Raw genomic sequence first — 23,657 nt, 5'->3', positions numbered from 1 at the left:
GCGGCGGGCTTCTGGTGAAGTCTCCCGCGAAAATTTGCTACCATAGCTACGGCGGGTGTGGGAAAGTAAATCCTTCACTTCATTTCAGGCCATGATTGAATAAAAATAGACCTGTATGGCATTTGTCTTAATCAGCCCGTAAGTCATGGACATAGTTGGATTCCGCAATTATAGCGCCACTCTTCAAGACTATGTAGGACAAGTAGCACTTATAGAACGCTTATGAAGCTCAAGGTCCGTTTTTCAGAAGAGCTTTAGCGCTATACATTGATTTATCTGCTGCACCGCCCCTAAACCGCTATCATGTTCCACTACATATTTATTACTTCTATATACGTCACAAATACCGGACCTCCGAGCCGATAATAACAAAAAGGGGGCAAGGCACTTCCGTACTCTTGTATGTGGGGCTGAATGCTCAGAAGGCCGGAGTATATTCGGACCCCGCAAAAGCTGACCCGGGGCCACCCCGCACTCGGATTACAAAAGGGAGCTCCTGCGGCAAGTATATGCCAAAACTACCTGGTAGATAAAAGGAACCAGTTCAGGTATATTTTGAGACCTTGGTACTTCCTATTTCCTATCACCAGCTTCAATTGATTTGCGTGAAGGTTGTCGAGTACTTCCAGGATCTGTTGTTTCAACACAAAGAAGCACGTATCCAAGCATTTCTTCCACAACAGCAACCATGGCAATCGTCCGTGTAACGCTGTTCAAGGTCCCGTCGAAGGAGAACCAGCAGAAGCTCCTGGACCTCTACCCAACTCTTGCTAAAACGGCTGCCAAGGTATTATTCCTTCTGTCTCCTTTCTCAAACTCTTCATTTTTTGAATCTAATTGGTCCCGGTGTTTACCAGGACAAGAAACCCTACATCATCTCCCTCCAAGCAGGTTTGGCACACGAAGACCAACGCTCCCAAGGGTACACAATAGCCACTACATTTGAGTTCAAGTCGCTGGACGATATGCGGTATTATGATACGGACTGTGAGGCACATAAGTGGTTGAAGGAGCAGGCGAAGCCTTTGGGACTTGAGGGTCCGCCATTGACTGTTTATTATGAGCCAACTGTTGTTAGCTCGTTGTAAGGGCGATGGTATGGATGGAAACAATAGAAAACTGGGCACAGGAGAACATGAAATATCCGGCCGTGGTTCGGGTGAGAATGAATGAGGTAGAAAGGGAAAGGGACGAGGCATGGACAATGAAAGTCAGGAGTGAAAATCACTCGAGCCAATAGATACATATATAGATATATATGTATTCCAAGTTGAAAAGGCTAGTTGAATGAAGTACACGCCAAGTGAAAGGGGAACCTCAACTATTCGATACTTGGCTGCGACTAAAAGCATTTTATAGCACCACGACAGACTGGGGCTATCGACCTCAAATCTTCGCGCTCATCATAGGCTGCCTATTATCATAAACAATCAGCCCTATTGCAGGCATATAGTCCACTCCCATTAAACTGCAAGCCACTCACCTCGCCTCCATCCACTTCCCTGTCTTCAAGATGGCGTACTCACAAATACTTCCCAAAGAACGCCAGGAGAATCTTATATCCCCTCTCATACTCCTCTTTCACCTTAGCATCCTCTAAGTCGCCCCTGGCAGCCATCCATCCATGAATCTGGTCTTTAAATGTTTCGAAGTGCTTATCGCCCGTAAGGTTAGCCTCGAACTTCTGGACATCGGCTTCCGGTTCGTCTCGCGAGGCTAGAAAGCAGAGTGGGATGTTGATGTTGATCGCATCAGACGGGTCAACCATCGCGGGGTGGCACTCGGCGGCGGCTTTGAAGGGTGTAGAATCGGTGGATGTGACGAGGGAGACAACTTTACCGCCCCAGCAAAACTGCACGTGATTCATGTTAATAATGAGGTTGGTCGTGTTACTAGCAGACATGTTTTTGAGAGGAAGCGAGGAAACAGACAAAACATACTCCTACAATACCCCAGGTCTTGATGTTGGGGTTGAATTTTTCGGCTTCCTTCAAATAACCAGAAATTCTCCCAGCCGTTTTTGGAGGAGCACCAGTAGTTTTGAAGAAGTTGCCAAGCTTCTTTCCTTTTTCTTCGTTGTCCGGTGGGTACCTTTACGTTAGAACATTATTAATATTTTCCATGCTCCATTTGCAAATAGGATTAAACGAATCGATTAATTCAATTAATTCGCTATTCCCAAAGTATAGTAAAGAATACGTGATAACGCACCAAGAAATATCCGCGGCATTGCCCTCAAACCAATCGGGTATAAAGACCTGATACTGGTGATCTTTCCCAGGCGTAGCCAAAATATCGGCACCTTGGAGTGCCTGCGGGAAATAGCCAAAAATATCGTAGATAAAGAGGAGGGCGACAGAAGCATCAGAGGGGCCAGTCACATCTGTATGAATATGTTTATTAGCCATGACCAGGGACGGCTGAAGGAATGATGGAATAAACTCTTACAAGTCTTTAGCCCCCCAACTGTCTCGTATTTCCCCTTCTCCTTGTAGCCCTTCGACACCACGGGCGGGATACTGCAACAAGCAGCGCTGTGGCCATGTTGAGCCATTGAGTAAGGGCGTTTATTCCTTGTGATAGCTCTAGGTGAGAATTGTCTTGAAATCGGAAGAGAGTCGCGAATTGAGCGTTGGAGCAGAGGAAGGGTCGTTGCGCGGAGTATTTGTACAGGCATGGAATGATTATTGATGATGATGTTGCGACTGAACGGATTGGAGCTCCCGGGTATTGACGTGGCTGGTGGGGTTACAGTACCCTGGAAATTTATGCTCCGCAATAATGCGGGGCACCAGCCGTGAGGATGGAATGACGTTCATAATGAAACGACGACTTTGTGCTAAAGCCGGAGCCATCCAAGGGTAATTATCGTCTTAAATATGACTATACAGAGAATAATCGTTATAGAGGCTCTTACGCGGATAATTCTGTTTCTATCTGGGCCTGGCGGTTAACACTTACCTCCTCGCCTAGTCCAGCGAACTCGCCGCCAAGCCTACCCAAACACCAGAGAAACGCATGGCAGAAGAGCCTCGTTTTAGCGTAGTAGTCTCCCTAGGTAGGTATCAAAATCGTTATGTTTTGTGATTACACTGGCACCTTGGGGGTTTATGTTACTTTTATTCTCGAAACTCTTTTCATTGGCAAAGCCTTGATTGAAGGGAGTCGATTCCGACAGGAGGTTCCTCATGATCAATAATCAAATAACTGCAAACATCCTCTTCTAGGAGGGAATTTCATGCTGATGAACTCCTGGCCCTAAAACGCTGGAAATGAGGGAACATGCCATGGGCTGTTAGACACGACAAGGAATTAGAAAATGCTGTTCACAAGGTTCCCTCCAATAGTAGCACCCGCACCGAAAATAGCCGCATTACCCAGCTTCTTTCCAAACTTCTTCCCCATTTCCTGTCCCTTTCCTGGTTTATTCTCGGTAGGTTCCTCGGCAATTTGCATCGGGGGAACAGCACTGTTGTATGGATTGCTTGGACCCGGCGGTGGCGGACCCTGTTGCTGTTGCTGTTGATACCCACCCGGATATGCATTTGCTTTCTCATTACCATATGAACCATAAGAGCCACTACCAGCGGGGTCTGGTCTTTTAACCTGAACGTAATTGACCGGGAACACACCCTCTTGCCCGGTGCGGATGTTTTTGCCATGCCACCAGTCTGCATTCATGTGTTCATACACTGCAATCTCATCACCCACTTCGAAACCGCAGTCCCCCGGCTCAGCATAGCGGTAGAGGGCTGTAGCGCGAGAAATCTCGGGCTTGGATGATGGGCCACGACTCGGAAGAGATGGTGTGGATGGCGAAGTATATGCAGGTGGTGGAGGGTCGTTATTACCTTTCACATTGGAGAAAGCGTTGGTGGGAGGAGCGGGAGTAGCGGAAGCTGAAGGCGCGGCATGTGCTCGAGCAGCAGGCCCGTTGAGTGGGGATTCGGCCGGAAGAGCGTTCATAATCGTATCGTAGGCCTCATCACTGATCGCGCCATTCTCGGCAAGATTCTCTAGCTCCTAGACATACTATGTTAGACACGAAGACCTTGATGTATACGTGAGGGTCTGCTGCTACTTACATTCTTGATATTACGTAGAGCACGGTTGCTGTTGATGATCTTTTGACGATCGTCAGGCGGGATAGAAGTAGGCATGGCTATGTTTTCCAAGTAGGAATATTGGACCTCTTGACAATCGGTGCAATTTCGATGCTTGTTACAGCTTTGTGGGTTCGAGAGCACAAGTTCCTGAATGGCTCGGCGCTCTTGTGGGGTGAAATAGAATGGACCTCGATTGATTAGGTCCACGCCAAGGTCCTTTTGGGAGTCTTCGTCGACGATGGTGGGAGAGGCGTTTGTTGGAACCGAGAAGAACCTGTGGCCGTAGATGGTGTAGGGGAAGGGGGAGTTGGGCACAGCTCGAGATGGACTCAGACCACTTCTGATGCTGTATGACTGAACAACTACCCGGCCGCTGGGAGTTCTGATAGAACAACTCTCGCCAACTGAGAACTGCTGCGGGACTAGCACAAGTGGCTTACTTCGCTCGATGGCGACAACGTTTGGTTTGGGTGCAGGCCGTTTTAACGGAAAGATGGACAGCAAAGTCTCCGGAGCAAGGAGCGGCGATTTACCGTGAGATGAAGTGGAACCGCCAGAGAGTGTTTGTAAAAACGATCGAACTGAAGTAGAGGTAGATGCGCTTCGGCCACAACGAACAAAGGTCTCGGCCTGTGCACGGTAGGTCTCTCGGAGCAGGTCGTCGATAAGGGAGATGTTGTGTTGACTGGTGTTTGTGCCTGCATCTGCGTCGGTGGCTCGAGGGGACGACGACGCCGCCTCCTGCGGGTGCTGCGCCTCTGCTGTGGCCGTGCTGTTCAGGGAGCTCCCGCTCCCGCTTCCGCTTCCAACATCAACCCCAACCGCATCTTCCTGTTCACCTTCACCTTCACCCTGTCCTTCACCTTTACTCTTCAATATGGGGGTCGACTTGAGATTCCCCTCCGCGTCATAAAAATTGATTCCCAATCCCAGTCCAAGCTCGTTATTAAAATGGATTACCTTGCTTCCTTCGAACGTCGAACGGCCGTGCTGCATCAACAGCGGGGACGCAGTGATTGAGGCAAGCATGGCGGCAGCTGGCGTGGTTGAGAATGGCTTGAGTCGCGGCCGCTGCAACATGTTGTTTTTATTCGGATCTTTAATTACTCTTTCCGTGTGTTCATGCTGTGCCAAGTTCCATGGCCGTCGCAGTTTGAGGGTTGAAAGTTGAGAGTCTGAGTAGAGTTGGAAATGGGAGACCCTTTCCCTTAGGCGGTCTTCGAGGTGAATGTAGTGGATAGGAACTACGAAGTCTATCTAAGAGACCTATCTCCTCCTAGGTGTGCCAATTGGCTACCGAGACCTTCATATCCAGCGCCGGTGTCACTTTTCCCCTTGGAAGTACCATGAGGCAGTGCTCTAACCATATCAGTTCCTTTGTTCCCATGTATTCACTCTATCGTGTTCCCTTTCTGAAGGAGAGCCCACGGCCACATGACCATGCCGACCACCATCTCCCGAGTCCAACAAATTGCTGGGCGAACCCTCCCACGGCCAGATTCCTTCACCAGACTCTGTCCTGTTGGCATGAGCATTTATGGGTCGCGCCATAGATTATTCCACTAGTCAAAACAATTATATATAGTGTTAAATCACATATTGGCAATATGCTGGGAAGTTCTGATATTCACCTCCTGGGTACGACGGGCCCAGTAACAAGGAAACGATAATTGGAACGATGATCAGAGTACACATCCTGCACCGGACTTCACTTCATATGGATGGCATAAGTCACTAAGAGAACATTTCCTTCTTCATTTGGCTGTAAAATCTATTAGTTAACAATATTTTCTACGTTAAATATGTCACCCTACGCCCCCGGATTAACGTCGGATCAACCGGGGCAAATACTGGGTAAAAATTGGCATGATGACCAGTGACTGCTTGTACTAGAAAGTCTCTCCGTCAAATGGAGATGTACCTAGGTATAGATAGGCACAAAGAATCCCGTGAAACTTCACAGCCTTATAAGTTGTCTTTGTACATAGCTTGTATATCTTGGTTAGTACTTGAGCGCCCTGTATTTATATCCTTTGCAATATTACATCAGATCAGCTGTTAGCGAGTTATCTTTAAAAATGGGAGGTTTTGGATGTGGTATACTATTGCTATTTGGTCGAATATAATAGTTAGTGATGGGCGCAGAGCGAGTTACGATTTTCCGATTGATAAAAGGAGGAGATATCTTGGTATGAGACTAGCCACATACTTATAAGTCCAAGGGGAGAAGCGAGAAGCAGCTCTAGGCTAACATCTAGGACGTAGTGGCGACAGTTTTTAATTTTTTGCGCATCAAAGCAGACAAATAAATATATATCTTATGTGATGCTATATTCAATTAATATTCCAGGTGACAGGATGAATCGGATGAATCGGATGATAGAGATACAAGAGCAAATTATTGTAGATATATTTAACTATCAACTTATCACTAGATCGTGTATTTATAATTGCTGAAATAAAGTAACATTTTGATATTACTATTTGGTGGAATGCGAGGCGCTGATAACTTTACTCGAAGTACTCGTAAAGCATGCTTCCCGAGGAGCCCTTCACCGCATTTTTAACTCGTTTCTCCCACTTTTGCCCCCAACCTGGACTTGCATCATTACATGTAATTTGCAGTCCACTAACTCCCACAAGTCACAGACTCCCACGCTACTAATAGGATTCTCACCGTAGCGGTATGAGGATGGGAGTCGGAATCGATGTTAGCGATGAAAATATCCATGGCAGGTTCGATAAATTGGCGAAAATAGGGATCATCAAGTACGGGCCATCAACCGTGATTCCTATTGTTGACAGAAACTTCCCGGTAAGCTACCTAGCCTATCGTCCCTCAGACATCACCTCTTACGAGGATATATTATAGCTCGAATTCCGTATCTATCCAACTTCCTCCCAAAAGCCTCTGACAGTCAACGACTCCGTCGCATCACACTCGCACCTTGATGACGGCGAACCTGAAAAGCTCGGCCCAGGCAGCGACATATACAGAAGCCACCCAGACCAAATACTCGGAATAATCAATGGCACTCACATTCTTGCGTTGAATATATACCCTGTTTTCCGGCCTCAATATCTCCTTCTCACGTGCGACTCATATCGTCTGCAGGACGAGCCTTTGGATCTTCATGATATCAAAGCTGTGTGGGAATTCCTCAATGTAACGACAGAGACTTATTATGCTATGTATAACTGCGCTGAACAGTCGGGATGTAGTAGGAAGCATAAACATATGCAGATCCTGCCCAAACCTGAAGCCATAAATCCGGATGCAGAGGCCTTCCGCTTCTTTCCTGATGTTAGAGATCGGCAAATTCAGGTGCCGTATGTTTATTTCCTGCACTACTTCTATCCTTTACGAAAGGGACAGCCAATGGATAGCGAAGCTGTATTTGCTACCTACTCGAATCTACTACGACAGTATCGAACGATGCTCGGCATTGCCGAACATGCTACATGTGCTCATAATGTGCTTCTCACAAAGGAGTGGATAATAGTGATTCCTCGACGGAAAGGCAACTACAAAGGAATCATGGCGAATGCAACAGCAATGATGGGGCAGCCCACCGTCTCAAGCCAGGAGTTATTCAAGATTTGGACTGATGAGGGGCCAGTAAAGTGTCTCGGTGAGTTCGGCATATCAAATACGAGTCTTTGATGGCTTGAAATCATGGTGGAATTAGATGGATAGATGGGTTATCTAAACTAGGTGGCATGTTATAATATACTTTACAGCAGGGAAGTATTTCCATCGCATTGACTCAATGATTTGGCAAGAAAATATTGGGAGATAAACTCAAGACAACTGCGAGACTATAAATAGCCTATAGAGGTTCGTTTATCATTGGATGATAATCAAGTTGCCGCTGGCTTCCCTCAAAAACAAATAGGCCTGCCGACTCGCCATCACCATATAGCAGTTCGCAATAGCTCTTTTGTTTTTCATTATCGCGATGTTCAATTTCACAGTCATGTTATTCTAGAAAGTATCCATCTTCTGCGGTCAGACTCTTCAATTAGCCAGGTTCTATGCTCGGGTTAGTCTTCACCATAAGAATCGTAGAATCGCAGAATTGCTTCCGGTTTTCGAATTCCTTGTTATAGTCCAAGCCACATGACCCTATCCACCTGGTTTACTTCAAACAAACCGTTAACCGTCAAGTGAAGAGTGCAGCAGGACGGAAGTAGCCACACTACTTTTTCCGAGTAAACTATGTACAAAGAAAATGGATGCATTGTTTCAACTCCCTTCGGTTCCCTTGAGATACTCCCTGTCCTTCACTCCATCCAGCAATAAAACAACCCCCTATATACAGCAATATACCCCCTTTATACGTACTTCATCATTCAATAACCCTAAACAATCTGCAACATCAACGGTAACGTTGACGTATATGCGGTCCCACTAGGCGGTTCCATGTTATAAATATAGTTTCCCCACCATGGACCACCACCCCACCAAAGTGCACCAAGCCACACATCACTATTGCTTGTCATATAAGTTAACAAATCCTTAACGGCGTCATTACACTGTGTATTGGCACCGCCGGCAAATTCGCCAAGGATGGCCTTCTTGCCATTGGATTTCAGCCAGGCGGTAGCAGCTTGCAGACGCTCAGAGCCGATAGTCGCGGAGACGCAGTTGGCGGATGTTCCGGAGCCATCGGTGTCAAGATATTGATGCATTTCGTAAACGATCTTATCTTCCGGGTCTGTGAGGGAGGCTAGGTTACCGTTACCTGCCGAGACCCTGTTTCATTTCCAAAATTAGGATTGAACTCTCTCTGCCGGAATGCGTATGAATATGAATGGGAAGGGCAAAGGCAAAGAGAGGAGAAAACGAACCAAGTCCAAGCTCCACTCCAACTCGTTCCCTCAACGAAAATATACTGGCTCGTTGCACCAGCAGAACGAACACCATCAATACAGGCCTGCATGAGTTGCGGCACGCTAGCGGAGCCCATATCATGTGGTTCGTTGTTGCAGTCGAAGATGACTTTGCTATTATCCTTGTAGATGGTAGCAAGTGTTTTCCAGAAAGCTTGGAAGCCGGCATAGTCACTTATAACTGCATCGTAGTACCGCCCAAAGTTGTGAGGGTCGAGGACAGCATAGGCGCCTTTGGATGTGATGTAGTTGATATAAGTGGTCATTCCTTGCTCATAAGTTGCGTTCGTACCGCCTGTCATCTTGCTGGGTATAATGCGCTCCATCATTATGGGGACTCCTGAGGACTATGTTAGATGGGCCAAATTGGGAATAGAGACATGGGTGATGTGAACAAAGAACGTACTGAAGGCATTGAGGCCTTTGTTAACGAGGGTGTCGATAGTTGAGCTGATTCCTCGAATTAGCCTCCATCATAATCACCTACGGTTGTCTGGGTTGGATTGGGCAAAGAAGTATCCCATACCTTGGTGGCCATACGTAATCCTTGTTCAATTGTCCTGGGATGGCTTTATTCCCAAACTCGGCTCCAGACTCATTGACGCCGAACCATTGGAACTTCTTTGGGCCTCTCTTCTTCTTCTCAACATTAGGCGCTGCAACGGCAAGCACAGCCGTGCTAGCAACGAGAATCAAATTGCCCAAGTGCATGATAGATGATAGCAGGAAATCCCTCCGTTCTACCTGTGAGAGAAAATTATAGCAGTTTGGATGGGCGAACAAAGGATGTAGTTGGGGGCACTCGCCCCTCTTTATATGTACTCATAAAATTTAGAATGAAGTTACACCCTAGCTTAGGCAAGGAATAGTAATATCAAGTAATATAACAAAGGTATACCTATTCTCCGGAATGGCACTCCGGTAGCGGGAAAGTATTGTGGATATTGGTCGATTGGGGCTCTTCCGAGACCTTGTGATTGTGGGTTAGTGTACCCTTGGAGCACGACTCGCACCTGCTATCGCTGTATGGAATTGAGTTGATAGAAGGGTGGGGTAGTTAGTTGACTGCAGGGTGGCTTGTATGGAAGCGCGGTGGCGGCTTGTTCTGAGCGTCTTCCCTCACCCGAAACAGTCGATATGGAAGTAGAACTTGCATGGAGGATGTTGAATTTTTCAGGAGGAAGCTACGGAACTAAGAGTCCGATATCCGAGGCCCTATGTACTTGTACTCCTTGGAATAAATTGCAAGCTGCACCAATAGAAAGTGTGGGCTTGCTTTCGGAAAATTCATGAGACCTCGAAACTTGCACAACATCAATGGCCAAGTGAAATAAAAACAACCCCTCTCTACCTTAGTGGGCGTGCCTTTTATCAAACAGTTCCGGCAATTTTTGAAGCAATCTCGTCCGACATAATTGCAGACGCGGAGGATATCATTCCGTTGCGAATACGTACACTATCCCTGCAACTGTGGGGTATAGATCTGGGGATAATGAATCGACCGAAATAACGGCATGGCGGGCCTGTCAGGCAAATCACTCAGTTATCTGCTCAGTGCTGCGGTGTATCGGTATATTCACACTCTAAAGTGCTTAAAAATGCTCGAGCAGAGTTCTTCCGTAAACGACTTCACGTCTCCCGGTCAGCGACTGGAACACCTTTCTTTATCACCTCTGCCATCCATTTAGGATCGATAGCTTCCTCACTCAAGTAAGGGCTGAGATCAGCTTCCTTCCCCATTGTACGGTTTGCTTTTGTGAATCCAAGTCCGAGATATGCCCAGCTAGAGGTTATTAGCATGTGAGGTCAGCAAGCAGCTCATCCAGGTTGCATTGACTTACGGATTGTGCCTGTTTTGGTATGTGATGTTGTAATCTTCGTACCTAGGCTCCTCGATAAGTTGGCAGTAATGTAGCGAACTGCCGGGAAAGACTGCATTGACGCGGCCGGTCTCATTGTCTGCATCTAAATCAGCCTCCATAAATCATAAAGGAGTCGAACGTATATACTTTTGTACCATGCGCGACAATCGGTGGACCAGACAGTCAACTTCATGAATTCCTGCGTGTGGGCGTTGAACAGGTCCGTTATGCCTTGCTTTGGTGCTATCGACTTGATGAATTCATTTTGCATCTTCTTGATGACCTTAATAGCATATTGTGCAACGTATTGTAAGGGACCCATTACCGATCCATTCTCGACTGGCCATGTCGGGCCAATGAATGTTATGAAATTGGGAATGTCAGGAATGGCCAGTCCAAGATATCCCTCCGGACACACGCTCCATTTTTCAGCCAGATCAACTCCGTTCTGGCCGACGATGGGGAAGTGAGGTTTGTAGGATACATCAAAACCGGTTGCACAGATTATGGTGTCGACCTTTTTCTCGTTGCCATTGGTATCAATAACAGTACCCTCGGTGACTTTATCCACAGCAGCAAAATGGACATCAACATTGGGCTTCTGGATCGCTCTCATGTACGGGTCGCCTTTGTGAGTCAGTAAACTATATAAAAGAGCTTCGGCGATACTTACCCGGGGTGACTCTTCGACAGCCAATACCGAATTTAGGCGTGAGACCCTCAAGAAGTCGCTTGTCTTTGATGAATTCCGCCATCCTACTTCCGAACGTCATTTGCGCCCCTTTTTGAGTCTCGCTTTCGGTGAAAAAGAGATCCCATAACCCATTTATTTGCTCTTCTGTATACTTTGCATGCTTCACTAGAGCCTTCACGTCGGTCTTGAATTCATGGCGCTGTTCCTCGGTATACTCCTTAACATCCCCATTATTATCCGCAAGGGAAATAAACCAGATAGGAGTACGAATGTAAGTATCAATATGCTTGACATATGGCTGCATGTTTGGTAAAGTTTGGATGGCAGATGCGCCAGAGCCAATTATGGCGATAGACTCGTCCTTCCATTGTTCTTTTTGATAATCCTTCGGCCAATGCGCAGTATCTGATAATATTAGCCGCGCCTTAACTTACGGGCCTCCAGAACTTACGGATAACCTTTCCTTTAAATCTTTCTAAATTCTCGATGTCTGGGAACTTATAGCTGTTAAGGAGTCCAACTCCATGTAAAAGCAAGTCACATTTCTCTTCAAATTCCCGGGTGGTTCCGCCTGGAATTGTTTGGCGGAGCTTCACAGTCCATTCGCCGGCTTCTTCAGCCCAATAACAGCCGATTACCTTGGTGTTAAAGGTCATATACTTTCGTAGGTCGAAGACTTCGCATACTTTATCCAGGTACTTCCAGATATCCTCGGAACCACTAGCATACTTTGGCCAATCAGGACTGTGGTGTGGGTAGTTAGATACCAGTTGTAGAGTCGGTTGATGAATACCTACTTCAAGGCGAAATTGAAGGTGTAGCAGTGCGACGGGACATCGCAAGCTGCTCCAGGATATCTATTTTCAAGCCAAGTGCCACCAATATCTTCATTCTTTTCATATACCTTATGTTCGACACTATGAATGACATCAGTAATATTCTATAGCAACAAATAATGGACTAAAAAGCAGGACAAGTCTTACTTCTCACACTGTTTCTGAATGTTATATGCCATCATAATACCCGATACTCCAGCGCCGATGGTCAATACCCTAAGTTTCCGGTTCTTTGGATCACGGAATGTGATATCCGGGATACGGTACCCATCTTGCTCATTAGCAATCTCGGACATAGAAAAGGGCATCTGCAATGCTTCCGGTGCCATTTCCCCAATCCGTGGACGCAAAATTCGTTAGATAGAAGAAGTCACAAAGCGTAATGGAGTTGAAGCAAATGAAAGGAGGGTTGAAGCAGAAGAGCTAAAGGTTGATTGTAAATGTAACGCGACCTGGGTGTCTTTTGTGTCACTCGACAAGGCAAACCTCGGTACTTCCATTTATGTCTCACATCAGAGCGGGGATACCCACTTTAGCTCGAGCTTAGATTGGCAGCGTTTTGCTGGAACGACGATAAGCGGACGGATGATTATTCAACTGTTGCGGGGAAACCGACTCTTCCTGAGTCTTCCACTTGAACGCCAGGTATAGCTAATCATGGGTTAATGATTAAACTGTAGCTTTGTGCTATCTGCGAAGGTGGCTTAGGACACTTAGTCTGGTCTATAGATAAAACAATGCGTTTGCGAAGAGCGAGGAAGCAGGGAGCGCAGTGTAAAACCTACGAAAGGCTCGACTCAGAACTGGAAATTTGGAAGTACACAAACGGTAAGCAGCCGCAAAGGGAAGAATTTGGTGAGTGCGTTGGAAACCTCGAAGTTACGTTGGAACTCTACATAGGTATGAAAGGTTGAAAGGTATATATATAGGTTGACGTTCCCATTTCTGGGGAGGTGTGAGGCTTGTCAGGGATTTGCATCGTGTTGCTATGGGGCAGCCTCCCGAAATCCGGGGTCGGTCCAGGCCCGTCTGCTACCCGCCATGAGCGAGCCTCTTTGTGGAGAAATGCCCATGCTGCCAATGCCAATAATGCCAGCGCCAATGCCCATGTCCAAAAGCCAGCACCCAACACACCCCAACCCCCAACCCCCAAGACTCAGCACCAGCACCAACACCAGCACTACTACGGCATTACATCGTGCTTCGTACATGTATACTAAGCCTTGTTAACAAGTTGACCTCCATCTTCAGCCTCACCGTTGCTGATTCTTTTCGTCCCCGCCATCCAACTTCAACCCAAACCCAAACTAAGATCTAAATCTACCAGTGCTCACACACTGCTCCGGCAGCCCCGTTACTCGATAAACATGGCGGCTTCAATGGATATCGACAAGCCGGGCAAATACCCGATCGTCTTAAGTGATGCTTTGTTAGGAAAGACCTCCAAGGAAGTCTACACGGGCATCAGGTGTACGCAACCGGAAACCAATCCTCTCGAGCCTGGCATTTTCAATGGCTAAAGTTCCCTCCAGATAATCACAAACCTGACCCCACGTCCGATTCATCTCCAAGCTCGATGCATCTCGAGCCCTCGGAATCCGACCCCGCCAGCTACGACCTCTCTTTCGCAGACAACTCCGACAAATACTCCTACCATGGCGCACGAGCGTCCGCCGATGGGCAATATGTTCTTATCTTCGATCCTCTCAAGAAGCATTTTGTGCTGCACCGTGTCGACTCGACGTTCAACATGAACCTTGTTAGCGCACCGTGGGCTGAAGACGAATCTATGCTGCGATCGCAATACCAACAATTGGAAACACCCAGGGCAAAGGCTGCAGCCACGGCACAGCCTCCTAGGCGAAAACCTTCGAAGGCAGCGAAAAGTGCCCCAGTAGCGGTAACAAAGAACGACCCAGCAAAACGCAAGAAGGTCGAGAAAGCCACGAAGCCCAAACCTCCACCCCGAGAACCCACTCCCGAAGAGGAGGAATCAGATGATGGCCTCACCATCGAATATCCGGATGGTGGACCTAGTTCCCAACAATACCAATACAAATCAACGCCTGTAGTTCAACGAGAAGCCAGCGAGGAAGTTAGTGAAGAGGATAGCGATGCTGACGGCGAGGAATACGAAGCGGAGCGAAACCAGGATGTGGATCATCTTAAATTACCAAGTCCTGCGAATAACGGTGGAGGTCTCAGTGATGAGGATATTGAGTTGGATTTGGAAGCGGAATTGGAACAGGCGTTGAAGGAGACAGAGGGCCACGGCGCTGACGAAAGCAGCAGCGAAAGCGAGGAAGAATAAGCCACATTAGAACATTGGGATATCATAACGGATACTTGGGGGGCGTTGGGGGTTTACGGGTTTACCAAAATGGATGCATTAGAATTTCGTTGCGACGGAATAGTCGCACAAATTGACAATTAGAATTTGGTTAAGGTCAGTGGCAGATAATCTCTCTATGACTATACCACATTCTTTGTTTACACTCGGACTTCAGATTTCCCTTTCTTGCTCTTGAATATCGCACAAGATGAACGAAAGGTAAGGATTCCTTTAGTCTCGGCTTGCGTCCCCTTGCACCGGCGGATGCCTCAAGATTATTACGGAAATGGAAATTTGCTTAGCTCTGGCAAAATCACTACGTTTTCAATTTGGGGTCTTATTCCTCACTTGGCCTCGACGTCAAGCCACTACTGAGGTTAGAGACTACCTAAAGCTATACCCAATTTAGCTTCACAATTAGCTATGTAGATGTAGCGCGGATATCTTATCGGCGTTGCGCTTGTTCCTAAACGGGAGGCTTTCAGATGATGTATTGTTGTTGGCAGCCGCCTCCTGTTCTGCTACATATTCCTTGAACTCGCCCATCATAGTTCAAAATTCGTCACATCCCCCAAGGCAAGAAGCAGCTCCGTCAGGATTGTCGGCTAGTTGTTGATATTGGAAGTATAACAATAGACCACTAAACATATCACCCAATCAAGGTTGGGAGAATCTTGGTTAAATTTATCGTTCGTATAAACGGAAATGCTTTACTAAGTACTATGTATAGCGAGTTAAGTCTTTTATTAACCACCACTAAACTACAACTTTCTACGTAGTATAGCCAAGGTCGTCATGGAGCACTCACTACACTACCTAGGTTATTATATCCGATGACGGATCCCGATGACGGATTCCGATTACGGCTTTGTATTCCAGCTCACGTGATTAGCGCCCTCCCGGCGGTAGCCGAGGCAGTGACGCCAACAAGAATAGCTCCTAGGTCCAGATAAATAAAACCTTGTTGCTAACTTCAATTGACTTCTCTCTTTGGGGGTTTTCTAATTAGCATTGACAATTGAGCTCGAAATTCTCAATCATAATTATGTCGGCGCTCAACCGTAGTGTTCGCAGTGTAGCAAACAAAAACCTACGAGTGCCTTTCCCCGCTGGTCTTCAATCGCGAGCGCTTCGGCCTGTTGCCCCTCTCACCACCACATCCCGAGCTTCACCACGCACAACACAAATAGCAGCTTTCAAGCAGTTCTCCACCATGTCACCACTGCAGTCTGGGGCTCCTCCGCCACCTCAAGCGCGGGAATATGACTCTGAGATTAAGGATATTGCGAGCTATGTGCACAATACGCCTGTAAACTCCGAGCTTGCTGTGATAACCCCCCTCACTCTAGACCGGAATGACAATTGCTGATTCTCACCGCCTGCAGTTTGATACGGCACGCTTTGTATTCCTCGATACTCTTGGCTGCGGCCTTGAAGGTCTCCGGTTCAAGGAATGCACGAAACTCTTGGGACCAATTGTCGAGGGAACCGTCGTCCCCAACGGCTCGAAAGTTCCTGGCACACCCTTCCAGCTTGATCCCGTGAATGGCGCTTTTAACATCGGTGCTATGGTCAGATGGCTCGATTATAATGACTGCTGGCTGGCCGCAGAATGGGGTCACCCCTCAGACAACCTTGGTGCCATCTTAGCTGTGGCGGATTGGGTCTCCCGGACAAACCGTGCCGGGGGCAACCTCGGAAACGGGAAGATTGTCACAGTCAAGGATGTGCTAGAGGCTATGATTAAGGCACACGAGATCCAAGGCTGCCTGGCACTCTTAAACTCCTTTAACAAGGTCGGTTTGGATCATGTTGTGCTAGTCAAGGTTGCCAGCGCCGCTGTCGTCTCGAAGATGCTTGGGCTTTCTGAGAAGCAAACTGCAGATGCCGTCTCACAAGCTTGGGTTGATGGCCAGAGCTTAAGAACTTATAGACATTCTCCCAACACCATGTCGAGAAAGTCGTGGGCTGCTGGTGATGCTTGCCAACGCGCCGTGAACCTTGTTTTGAAGGTCATGAAGGGCGAGCCTGGCGTTCCCACTGTGCTCTCTGCACCTGTTTGGGGGTTCTATGACGTTTTATTCAAGGGAAAGAAGTTCGAATTCCAGAGACCTTACGGTAGCTATGTGATGGAGAATGTCCTGTTCAAGGTTTCGTACCCAGGTAAGTCATTCCGTGCCTTTTCTTAATATTTCTAACGATTTATAGCCGAATTCCATTCCCAAACCGCCATTGAGGCCGCAAAGCGGATCCGTAGCAAACTTGTCGAAATGGGCAAGTCTGCGGAAGATATCAAGGGAGTCACATGCCGCACCCACGAAGCCTGCATCCGTATCATCGACAAACAGTTCAAGCCCATGGACAACTTCGCCGACCGTGACCACTGCATCCAATACATGACCGCCGTCATGTTGGTATTTGGCCGTCTTGAAGCAACCGATTACACTGACGGAGGAGAGGCTGCCACCTCCCCGCTTGTCGAATCCCTCCGCCAAAAGATAGCATGTGTAGAGGATCCACAATTCACGCTCGATTATCACAATGAGAATCTGCGCACGATTCCCAACGCGTTGACTGTTACGCTCAATGATGGTACAGTTTTGGAAGAAGTTGTTGTCGATGCCCCACTCGGTCACAAGCTGAGACGTGAGGAAGCGAAGCCCGAGATTCTCGCTAAATATAAGAGGCATCTTGGACCTCATTATAGCGAGGCTAAGGTCAAGGAGTTGGTTGATCTTGGAAATGACCCGAAGAGGCTGGGAGATATGGCCATTGATGAGTATGTCGACTTGTATGTTAGCAAGGATAGTAAGTTCGTGTAGTTCGCTGGATTGGCAAGGCTTCCTCCAACGGTCCGATACCAAATAAAAAGAAAATCATATAGTTAGGATGGTCACCGAGAGAGGCATTGGGAAGTCACCCTAAGTGGTTAGGTCGGTGATAAACCCAACCAGCCACTGCCCGTACCTCCGTTTTATTCAATGAATATATATATCTACTACTGATACTTGACTAATTTATAAGTGTACGTCGCCTAACTGTTTCCCTTTCAAGAGGGCATCTCGTCCAAGGCATACACCCCTCTACTCTTCTCATCTTCTTCGGCTCTACACTTACAACATTTCCCCCTTCACAATCGTGAAAACGAACTCATCTAACGCCAATGCCTCATACACAAACCCGTCGGCCTAATCCAGTCCCACATGCTGCCTGCCTTGAATGCCCTCTGACTCCCATCTTTACGCCTCAGATCCGTAGGATACAAAATAGCTGAAATTAGGACTGTTTCCACCCCTTACAAGCGCATTCGCGACAGTTAACACGTTAGTTTGGCCTATTCCGAGACCGTGTTTATCTTTTCGATTCTTATTGTCAGGGGTTAATTGAGGGCGGAGTTCGAGAGTGTGGTTTGGAATACATGCAGATAATAGCGTGCGCTTCGGCGAAGAACAGAAAACTCGGTCTCGCACGACAGCTTCCCTAGAAAACAGCAGTATGACTTGTCAATTAAATATAAAGAAGAATCATATTCTACCCAAGCTAGGCTACGGATCGAATAATAACAGGAAATACAAGCGACTCTTGTCATGCGAGTCTGCGACTTCAACTGAATGCCATGTTGTTGCGCCATGTAAGACACTATAAGCGTCTGATCGAAGTTGCGATAATAGACACGGGGCACGGCACGGCCGAGTCGAAGGCGCCACCTCCCAATTCAGGTCAGAGAAGTTCTAAGAATATGATCATGTGATCAGCATTTGCCAGCTTGAGCTACCGACGCACTAGGCACACACTGCTCTACAGTTACAAGCTCATATCTTTAACTTCAACTAGCAGCGCGTCTGCTCATTCTGCAATCTCGGGTTCAAGGTCGAAGCCTGACATCCATGAAGCGAACCTGGAAACACTCCCACCCCCCCGAAACGGGCGGTATCATTTCCATTGAGTAAGGCCCTAACCGAGGTAGTATCCAACACTCATACGACCATCGCGCAAACCTTACTTGGCGTCCAAAAGGCTTGACCGATGCAGTTGATCTCTTTACTCGAGTATCGTTGACCTATGCCCAAAACGCCATGGTAACGGCGAACCTAGCTGGCGGTTTCCGGCGGAAGATGGTCCATCCATCCATATGAGTACCAAGATTCTACCGCGGATACTTTATTCGGAAGCGAGCATCTCTACAAAGCTTAATCGATTATACCCGGAGCTGGTACGAAATAAACCGTCGAGGTAGAAAAATGGATCCTGGATGAATTGAATCCTAGTGTCTACCAAGCGGGGCTCGTGCCTAATTAAGAAGCACACGATGAAAATGCGGTGCCAGCGTTTATACCGCCCAATCGACCGGAAGTGATGCTGTCATAGCAAGCTGGTCCGTACGCTCTTGCTCCGAGATGACCATGCTTGTTCTTCGAGTATATTCTACGCTCGTCAGATACGACACTGTGTCTGTACGAAAACTCAAATGCAGTCTTGACACAATCCGACACGACTATCCGTTGAATGAATTGATTGGAGTGTTCCTGGCTAAGTCTAGCTTCGGGGACCGCAGCCGGCTTTAGGCACATCCAGGAGAATGTGAGTGCTTACAAAATCTTCTCTTTTCGCGCTATATAAATAGGTTTGGACATATACGGAAACGATGGAGACTATCAACCCCAAATCGATTACCCTTATGGGTCTAATACCTCATTTTCATAATTGTGTTCAGCTAGGCTAGAGCGAGATCAAACTACGGCGCGTGGCCTCGCGTTAGTTAGTTATCTAGGTAACCATGCCTCGTGTATTTTGGGAGCTACCTAGGTACGCTAGATCTCTCATTCTTATGTTAGTTGCACCGATGAGCTGGCGGCCAACTCAAGTTTCTTGAAGCGGTTATCTTGGACTCATTGGGCCCTTGTTCCCTTGCTCTCATCCGCAAATGGGGCATTTCTATGAAATCTCCGTCGGATAAACGTGTCGGATCAGGGGTTATGGCCAACGAGGAATATGTAGCGGGCCACGGCTCGAGATACCGAGTCTATGGCAGAATTATAATCCGCATTTGCAAGTGCATCATTCCGAAAAGGACAGAAGTCCTGTTCAGGATAGAGATATCGATGATCTGTATTTCGCTCAGTTACACTCCGTTCGCTTACTCAACTAAAATGGGTAGATCTCAAAGTCAAATTCAATTACCACCGGCAAAATGGTTTCAGATAAGGAAATGACTCTCCAGGTCCCATATCAACCAAAGTGCTGTGCCTTGCATATCCAGAAGCTTGAATGTGCCATTGACCGGCACTAAAGTTATAAATATGCCTCATCCCAAAGAATTTTCGTCTTGGTTGCTATCCTCTCGTGATCCCGCCAGAATTCAAGCCAAACCTGTCAAATGGCATCTTCAAGAAAGCTAGGCCTCGCGGCTTCTTTATTGATTGCATCTGCGGCTGCTCAGCAGCCAGGAGCCTACACTCCAGAGGTTCATCCCACGCTTATATCGGAAGAATGCACGACGTCAGGAGGATGCGTCAAAGTCAACACTTCCGTCGTTCTTGACGCCAACTATCGCTGGCTCCATAATGTTGGAGGATACGATAATTGTGCCCCCCAAAGTTTCAACTCAACTATATGCCCAGATGTCGAAACCTGCGCGAAGAACTGCGCATTGGAGGGAGTTGATTATGCCAGCTATGGTATCAAGGCGGAAGGAGATACACTCACCCTCAACCTTTTCAAGACAGAGGGAAATGTAACGTCCATGAGCTCGCCGCGGGTCTATCTACTTGCCAATGATACCGCATATGACATGTTCCAGCTCTTGAACCGGGAAATTACATTCGATGTCGATATCTCCAAGGGTGGTTGCGGTGTCAATGGCGCTCTTTACTTGTCTGAGATGAGCGCTACTGGTGGCGCAAGCGACCTCAATACCGCGGGTGCTGCATATGGCACAGGTTACTGTGACGCTCAATGTCCGAAACAGAAATTTGTAAACGGAAAAGTAAGCTAAGGCGCTCTTCCCCTTTACCAATGCCTAATTCATAGCACGATAGGCTAACCTTTTTCTACTAGGCAAATCTCAACAACACATATGGAGCGTGTTGCAACGAAATGGATCTCTGGGAGGCCAACAACGCAGCGACTGCCTATACTCCCCACCCCTGCAGCATATCTGGTCCTTACCAATGCTCTGATTTGGAGTGCGGCGCCGGAGACAACCGCTATGGAGGTGTCTGCGACGAAGATGGCTGCGACTTCAACCCGTACCGCAACGGCGCCAAGGACTACTACGGTCCGGGCAAAACTGTCGATACCACCAAGAAGTTCACTGTCGTTACCCAGTTCCTAACTTCCGACAATACCACCACTGGGACTCTCAGCGAAATTCGCCGCGTCTACGTCCAGGACGGCAAGGTTATCCAAAATTCAAACACCAATGTCACTGGCCTTGCAGTAGTCAACGCTATGGACGATGAATACTGCACAAACACAAAGGAAGTCTTTGCGGCCACCGACGACTTCAAGAAGAAGGGCGGTATGAAGCAGATGGGAGATGCACTAGGACGGGGAATGGTCCTTGTATTCAGTATTTGGGATGATGCGGGTGGTGGAATGTTGTGGCTCGATAGCACTACTGGGGAGGGGCCAGGATCTGAGAGAGGGCCATGCTCATTGACCAGTGGCAATGCAACGGCTATTATGGAGCAATTCCCTGATGCTGCTGTAACGTTTTCGAATGTCAAGACGGGAGATATTGGGTCGACTTTTGGGAAGAGCGAGTAAAAGGGGCAAATGGGGTTATTATTTGTTCTGGTAAAATCGACTAGGTTATACGAAGATATTGTGAATGGCGAGTAATATATTGTATATATGGGACATGACAGTAATTGTGTTCCCGAGCTATGTGCTGGGCCCTTCAGAAACTGGGACGCAGCCGGAATAGAACGGACTCGATGGCGGACGGACGAATACCCATCCGCATCCCGCCCTTTAGGTCGCACCCGGACTCCATCTCCTTTTGAAGCTCAAGTGCCTATTCAGAATTTGCAGATCGTCCTCGAAATGGATCCGGCAGCCTACAAGTCTATGACGGAAGCAATGAAACGCGTGTTCCCCCAATCGGCAATCGGAAGACAGGAAAATGAACCGTCCGGACAACCGAAGCCGGTAGACACAAATTGGACCGTCTCCAGGCCAGACGTAACAAGAGGGAATCTTACCATGGAGACAGCTCCGGGTGACCCAAGGATGGCTGTAGGATGGAGAGCAGATTCCCGCTCGGCCCCAAGACAGTTGGAGGAGATGCCGTGGATGTCTACCACCCAGCAGCAACCGTTTTTATGGTCCGGCGAGCCCATTGAGAAGAGTGCTGAGGCGTAAGTATACACGTCATGTTCTCCTTGTTAAAATTCGAGTATCAAAACCAACTTAGACCGTTATATTCTGTTCCCCTTGTCTCCATTTGTTTCATTAGACCACGTGTTGGGGTTTAGCTGATTTTAGTAGTACAACCGAGTCTTCGAGTACTCCGGCTTCAACTTACCCGCATCCGGACTTATCTCTTCCTCATCCAAGCCTAAGGCTCGATTTTCGTATGTCTGTCACACTGAATCCTCGGATCTCCGTTGGGCCTACCCCTCTCGGACACCGTAATTGTAAGTAAAGCAAAACCCAAGTGTCTAGGCGTTATCGTTGCTATATCTCGATATAATAGGTGATGTGCCTCCTTTACTCATTTGTATCGTTTTTCCATTGTGAATTTTACAATCTGTAAATCCGTATTATCTTGTTTACTATTCTATTCTATTCATTGAGATCCTAACGTATAAAGGGATTTCGTTCACCGGTGGTACATGGTTCGGGTCCTGGGGATCTGGTATCGTCCTGGTAGGCCAATCAATATATTCCACTTCAAATGACTCGCAACTAAGACTTCAACCACAGCCTGGCGGCCAAGATAGCCAAATCATAATTCCCAATGGCTCGTCATGTGTGGAGACCACGTATCTTCTTCAAACACATGACAACCCACCTGCTCACATTATGATCAAGACCCGTGGCTGGCGGACTGGCCCTCCGGATGTTTTGGCACAGCTCAATGATCCGCGCGTAGCGGATAAGGTCAATCCAAATAGCTATAAATTTCGCCTGTTCATTGATATGGAGACCGGGGATGAGAGATATCGAGATCAGGTTAATTGTGGGATGTGGGTAGGGAGTGGGATGAGAAATGGTACTGAGTTAATTTATGAGTAAGTGAAGTGGCCGCCTCTATTGTTAACATCATTTGCTAAACTTCTAAAGTGCATATCGTTTGTCATAAGAATCATAGTAGTATAAAGATTTCAGAGATGTTTTATATGACTAGAAAAACGGAACGGAAGAGACACTACACTTCCCGTCAATAGCTAGATTTATACAAGTGAATACGTTGGGTACCTGCAACCATAAGCCAACTACACATTACCCACTAATTTTTATGCCATGGTACACGTACGATAGGGCAGTTTCTAAAACCAAATGTTCTTGACCCACTGTAGCATCTGACCCGCGGGCTCGAAGGATCTGCGCCCTTGTAAGTATTGATCATACTACTCCTATTGTAGATAACGGTACAATAAGCCATAAGTTAATATCTCCGCATAATCTATAGTGTTTCCACCATATGTCTTGGACTTATTTCTGTCTTCTCTAAAATCGGTGTACGGCACGGCTTCCCAATGCGCAGTAGCCGTTCATTCAACTATGGGCTCTGATCTCGTTACTGGTATGACCGGAGGCAACTCCTAATTTATATTGCAAAAAAAAGATACATAATACCTCTCACACTATAATCGTAAAATAGTAACCTGGTTAGAATCTTTTTAATTTCATTTCATACAAATTTCATTCAAATATGCCCTTACAACCACTAAAGGCTTCTGAGTACACGAGTGTGCATATAAGTTG

At 47.2% G+C, this 23,657-nt stretch overlaps 10 protein-coding genes across 10 annotated transcripts; 6 read left to right on the top strand and 4 right to left on the bottom strand.

Moving 5' to 3' along the window:
* Nucleotides 1-688: 688 nt before the first annotated feature.
* BP5553_00987 (uncharacterized protein) lies at nt 689-1,088 on the top strand (the record flags this gene model as incomplete). Its single annotated transcript, XM_032009610.1, has 2 exons — nt 689-787; nt 858-1,088. The coding sequence occupies 2 exons, from the start codon at nt 689-691 to the stop codon at nt 1,086-1,088; spliced, it is 330 nt and encodes a 109-aa protein (XP_031873664.1).
* A 434-nt stretch (nt 1,089-1,522) lies between these two features.
* BP5553_00986 (putative hydrolase related to dienelactone hydrolase) lies at nt 1,523-2,554 on the bottom strand (the record flags this gene model as incomplete). Its single annotated transcript, XM_032009609.1, has 4 exons — nt 1,523-1,852; nt 1,941-2,091; nt 2,212-2,383; nt 2,449-2,554. The coding sequence occupies 4 exons, from the start codon at nt 2,552-2,554 to the stop codon at nt 1,523-1,525; spliced, it is 759 nt and encodes a 252-aa protein (XP_031873663.1).
* Nucleotides 2,555-3,312: 758 nt separating this feature from the next.
* On the bottom strand, nt 3,313-5,186 carry BP5553_00985 (uncharacterized protein; the record flags this gene model as incomplete). The annotated part of the gene is made up of 2 exons (XM_032009608.1): nt 3,313-4,023; nt 4,086-5,186. The coding sequence occupies 2 exons, from the start codon at nt 5,184-5,186 to the stop codon at nt 3,313-3,315; spliced, it is 1,812 nt and encodes a 603-aa protein (XP_031873662.1).
* A 1,612-nt stretch (nt 5,187-6,798) lies between these two features.
* Nucleotides 6,799-7,770, top strand: BP5553_00984 (uncharacterized protein; the record flags this gene model as incomplete). The annotated part of the gene is made up of 2 exons (XM_032009607.1): nt 6,799-6,921; nt 6,979-7,770. 2 exons carry the CDS (start codon nt 6,799-6,801, stop codon nt 7,768-7,770), a joined length of 915 nt encoding a protein of 304 aa, XP_031873661.1.
* Nucleotides 7,771-8,468: 698 nt separating this feature from the next.
* On the bottom strand, nt 8,469-9,710 carry BP5553_00983 (putative endo-beta-1,4-glucanase B; the record flags this gene model as incomplete). Its single annotated transcript, XM_032009606.1, has 4 exons — nt 8,469-8,862; nt 8,958-9,339; nt 9,406-9,449; nt 9,526-9,710. The coding sequence occupies 4 exons, from the start codon at nt 9,708-9,710 to the stop codon at nt 8,469-8,471; spliced, it is 1,005 nt and encodes a 334-aa protein (XP_031873660.1).
* Nucleotides 9,711-10,628: 918 nt separating this feature from the next.
* On the bottom strand, nt 10,629-12,720 carry BP5553_00982 (Flavin-binding monooxygenase-like protein; the record flags this gene model as incomplete). The annotated part of the gene is made up of 7 exons (XM_032009605.1): nt 10,629-10,782; nt 10,841-10,958; nt 11,009-11,488; nt 11,535-11,960; nt 12,007-12,299; nt 12,353-12,472; nt 12,539-12,720. 7 exons carry the CDS (start codon nt 12,718-12,720, stop codon nt 10,629-10,631), a joined length of 1,773 nt encoding a protein of 590 aa, XP_031873659.1.
* A 1,038-nt stretch (nt 12,721-13,758) lies between these two features.
* On the top strand, nt 13,759-14,702 carry BP5553_00981 (putative Neurogenic locus notch like protein 2; the record flags this gene model as incomplete). Its single annotated transcript, XM_032009604.1, has 2 exons — nt 13,759-13,861; nt 13,924-14,702. The coding sequence occupies 2 exons, from the start codon at nt 13,759-13,761 to the stop codon at nt 14,700-14,702; spliced, it is 882 nt and encodes a 293-aa protein (XP_031873658.1).
* Nucleotides 14,703-15,768: 1,066 nt separating this feature from the next.
* On the top strand, nt 15,769-17,648 carry BP5553_00980 (putative 2-methylcitrate dehydratase; the record flags this gene model as incomplete). Its single annotated transcript, XM_032009603.1, has 4 exons — nt 15,769-16,032; nt 16,109-16,886; nt 16,932-17,531; nt 17,608-17,648. The coding sequence occupies 4 exons, from the start codon at nt 15,769-15,771 to the stop codon at nt 17,646-17,648; spliced, it is 1,683 nt and encodes a 560-aa protein (XP_031873657.1).
* Nucleotides 17,649-20,100: 2,452 nt separating this feature from the next.
* On the top strand, nt 20,101-21,491 carry BP5553_00979 (uncharacterized protein; the record flags this gene model as incomplete). Its single annotated transcript, XM_032009602.1, has 2 exons — nt 20,101-20,709; nt 20,781-21,491. 2 exons carry the CDS (start codon nt 20,101-20,103, stop codon nt 21,489-21,491), a joined length of 1,320 nt encoding a protein of 439 aa, XP_031873656.1.
* Nucleotides 21,492-21,770: 279 nt separating this feature from the next.
* On the top strand, nt 21,771-22,964 carry BP5553_00978 (Uncharacterized protein; the record flags this gene model as incomplete). The annotated part of the gene is made up of 4 exons (XM_032009601.1): nt 21,771-22,084; nt 22,215-22,363; nt 22,540-22,595; nt 22,653-22,964. The coding sequence occupies 4 exons, from the start codon at nt 21,771-21,773 to the stop codon at nt 22,962-22,964; spliced, it is 831 nt and encodes a 276-aa protein (XP_031873655.1).
* Between the last annotated feature and the right edge of the window lie 693 nt (nt 22,965-23,657).

The sequence above is a fragment of the Venustampulla echinocandica genome, assembly GCF_003357145.1.
Source record: "Venustampulla echinocandica strain BP 5553 chromosome Unknown scaffold_0, whole genome shotgun sequence".
Lineage (NCBI taxonomy): Eukaryota > Fungi > Ascomycota > Leotiomycetes > Helotiales > Pleuroascaceae > Venustampulla > Venustampulla echinocandica.
This window is presented reverse-complemented; position numbering and strand designations above follow the sequence as displayed.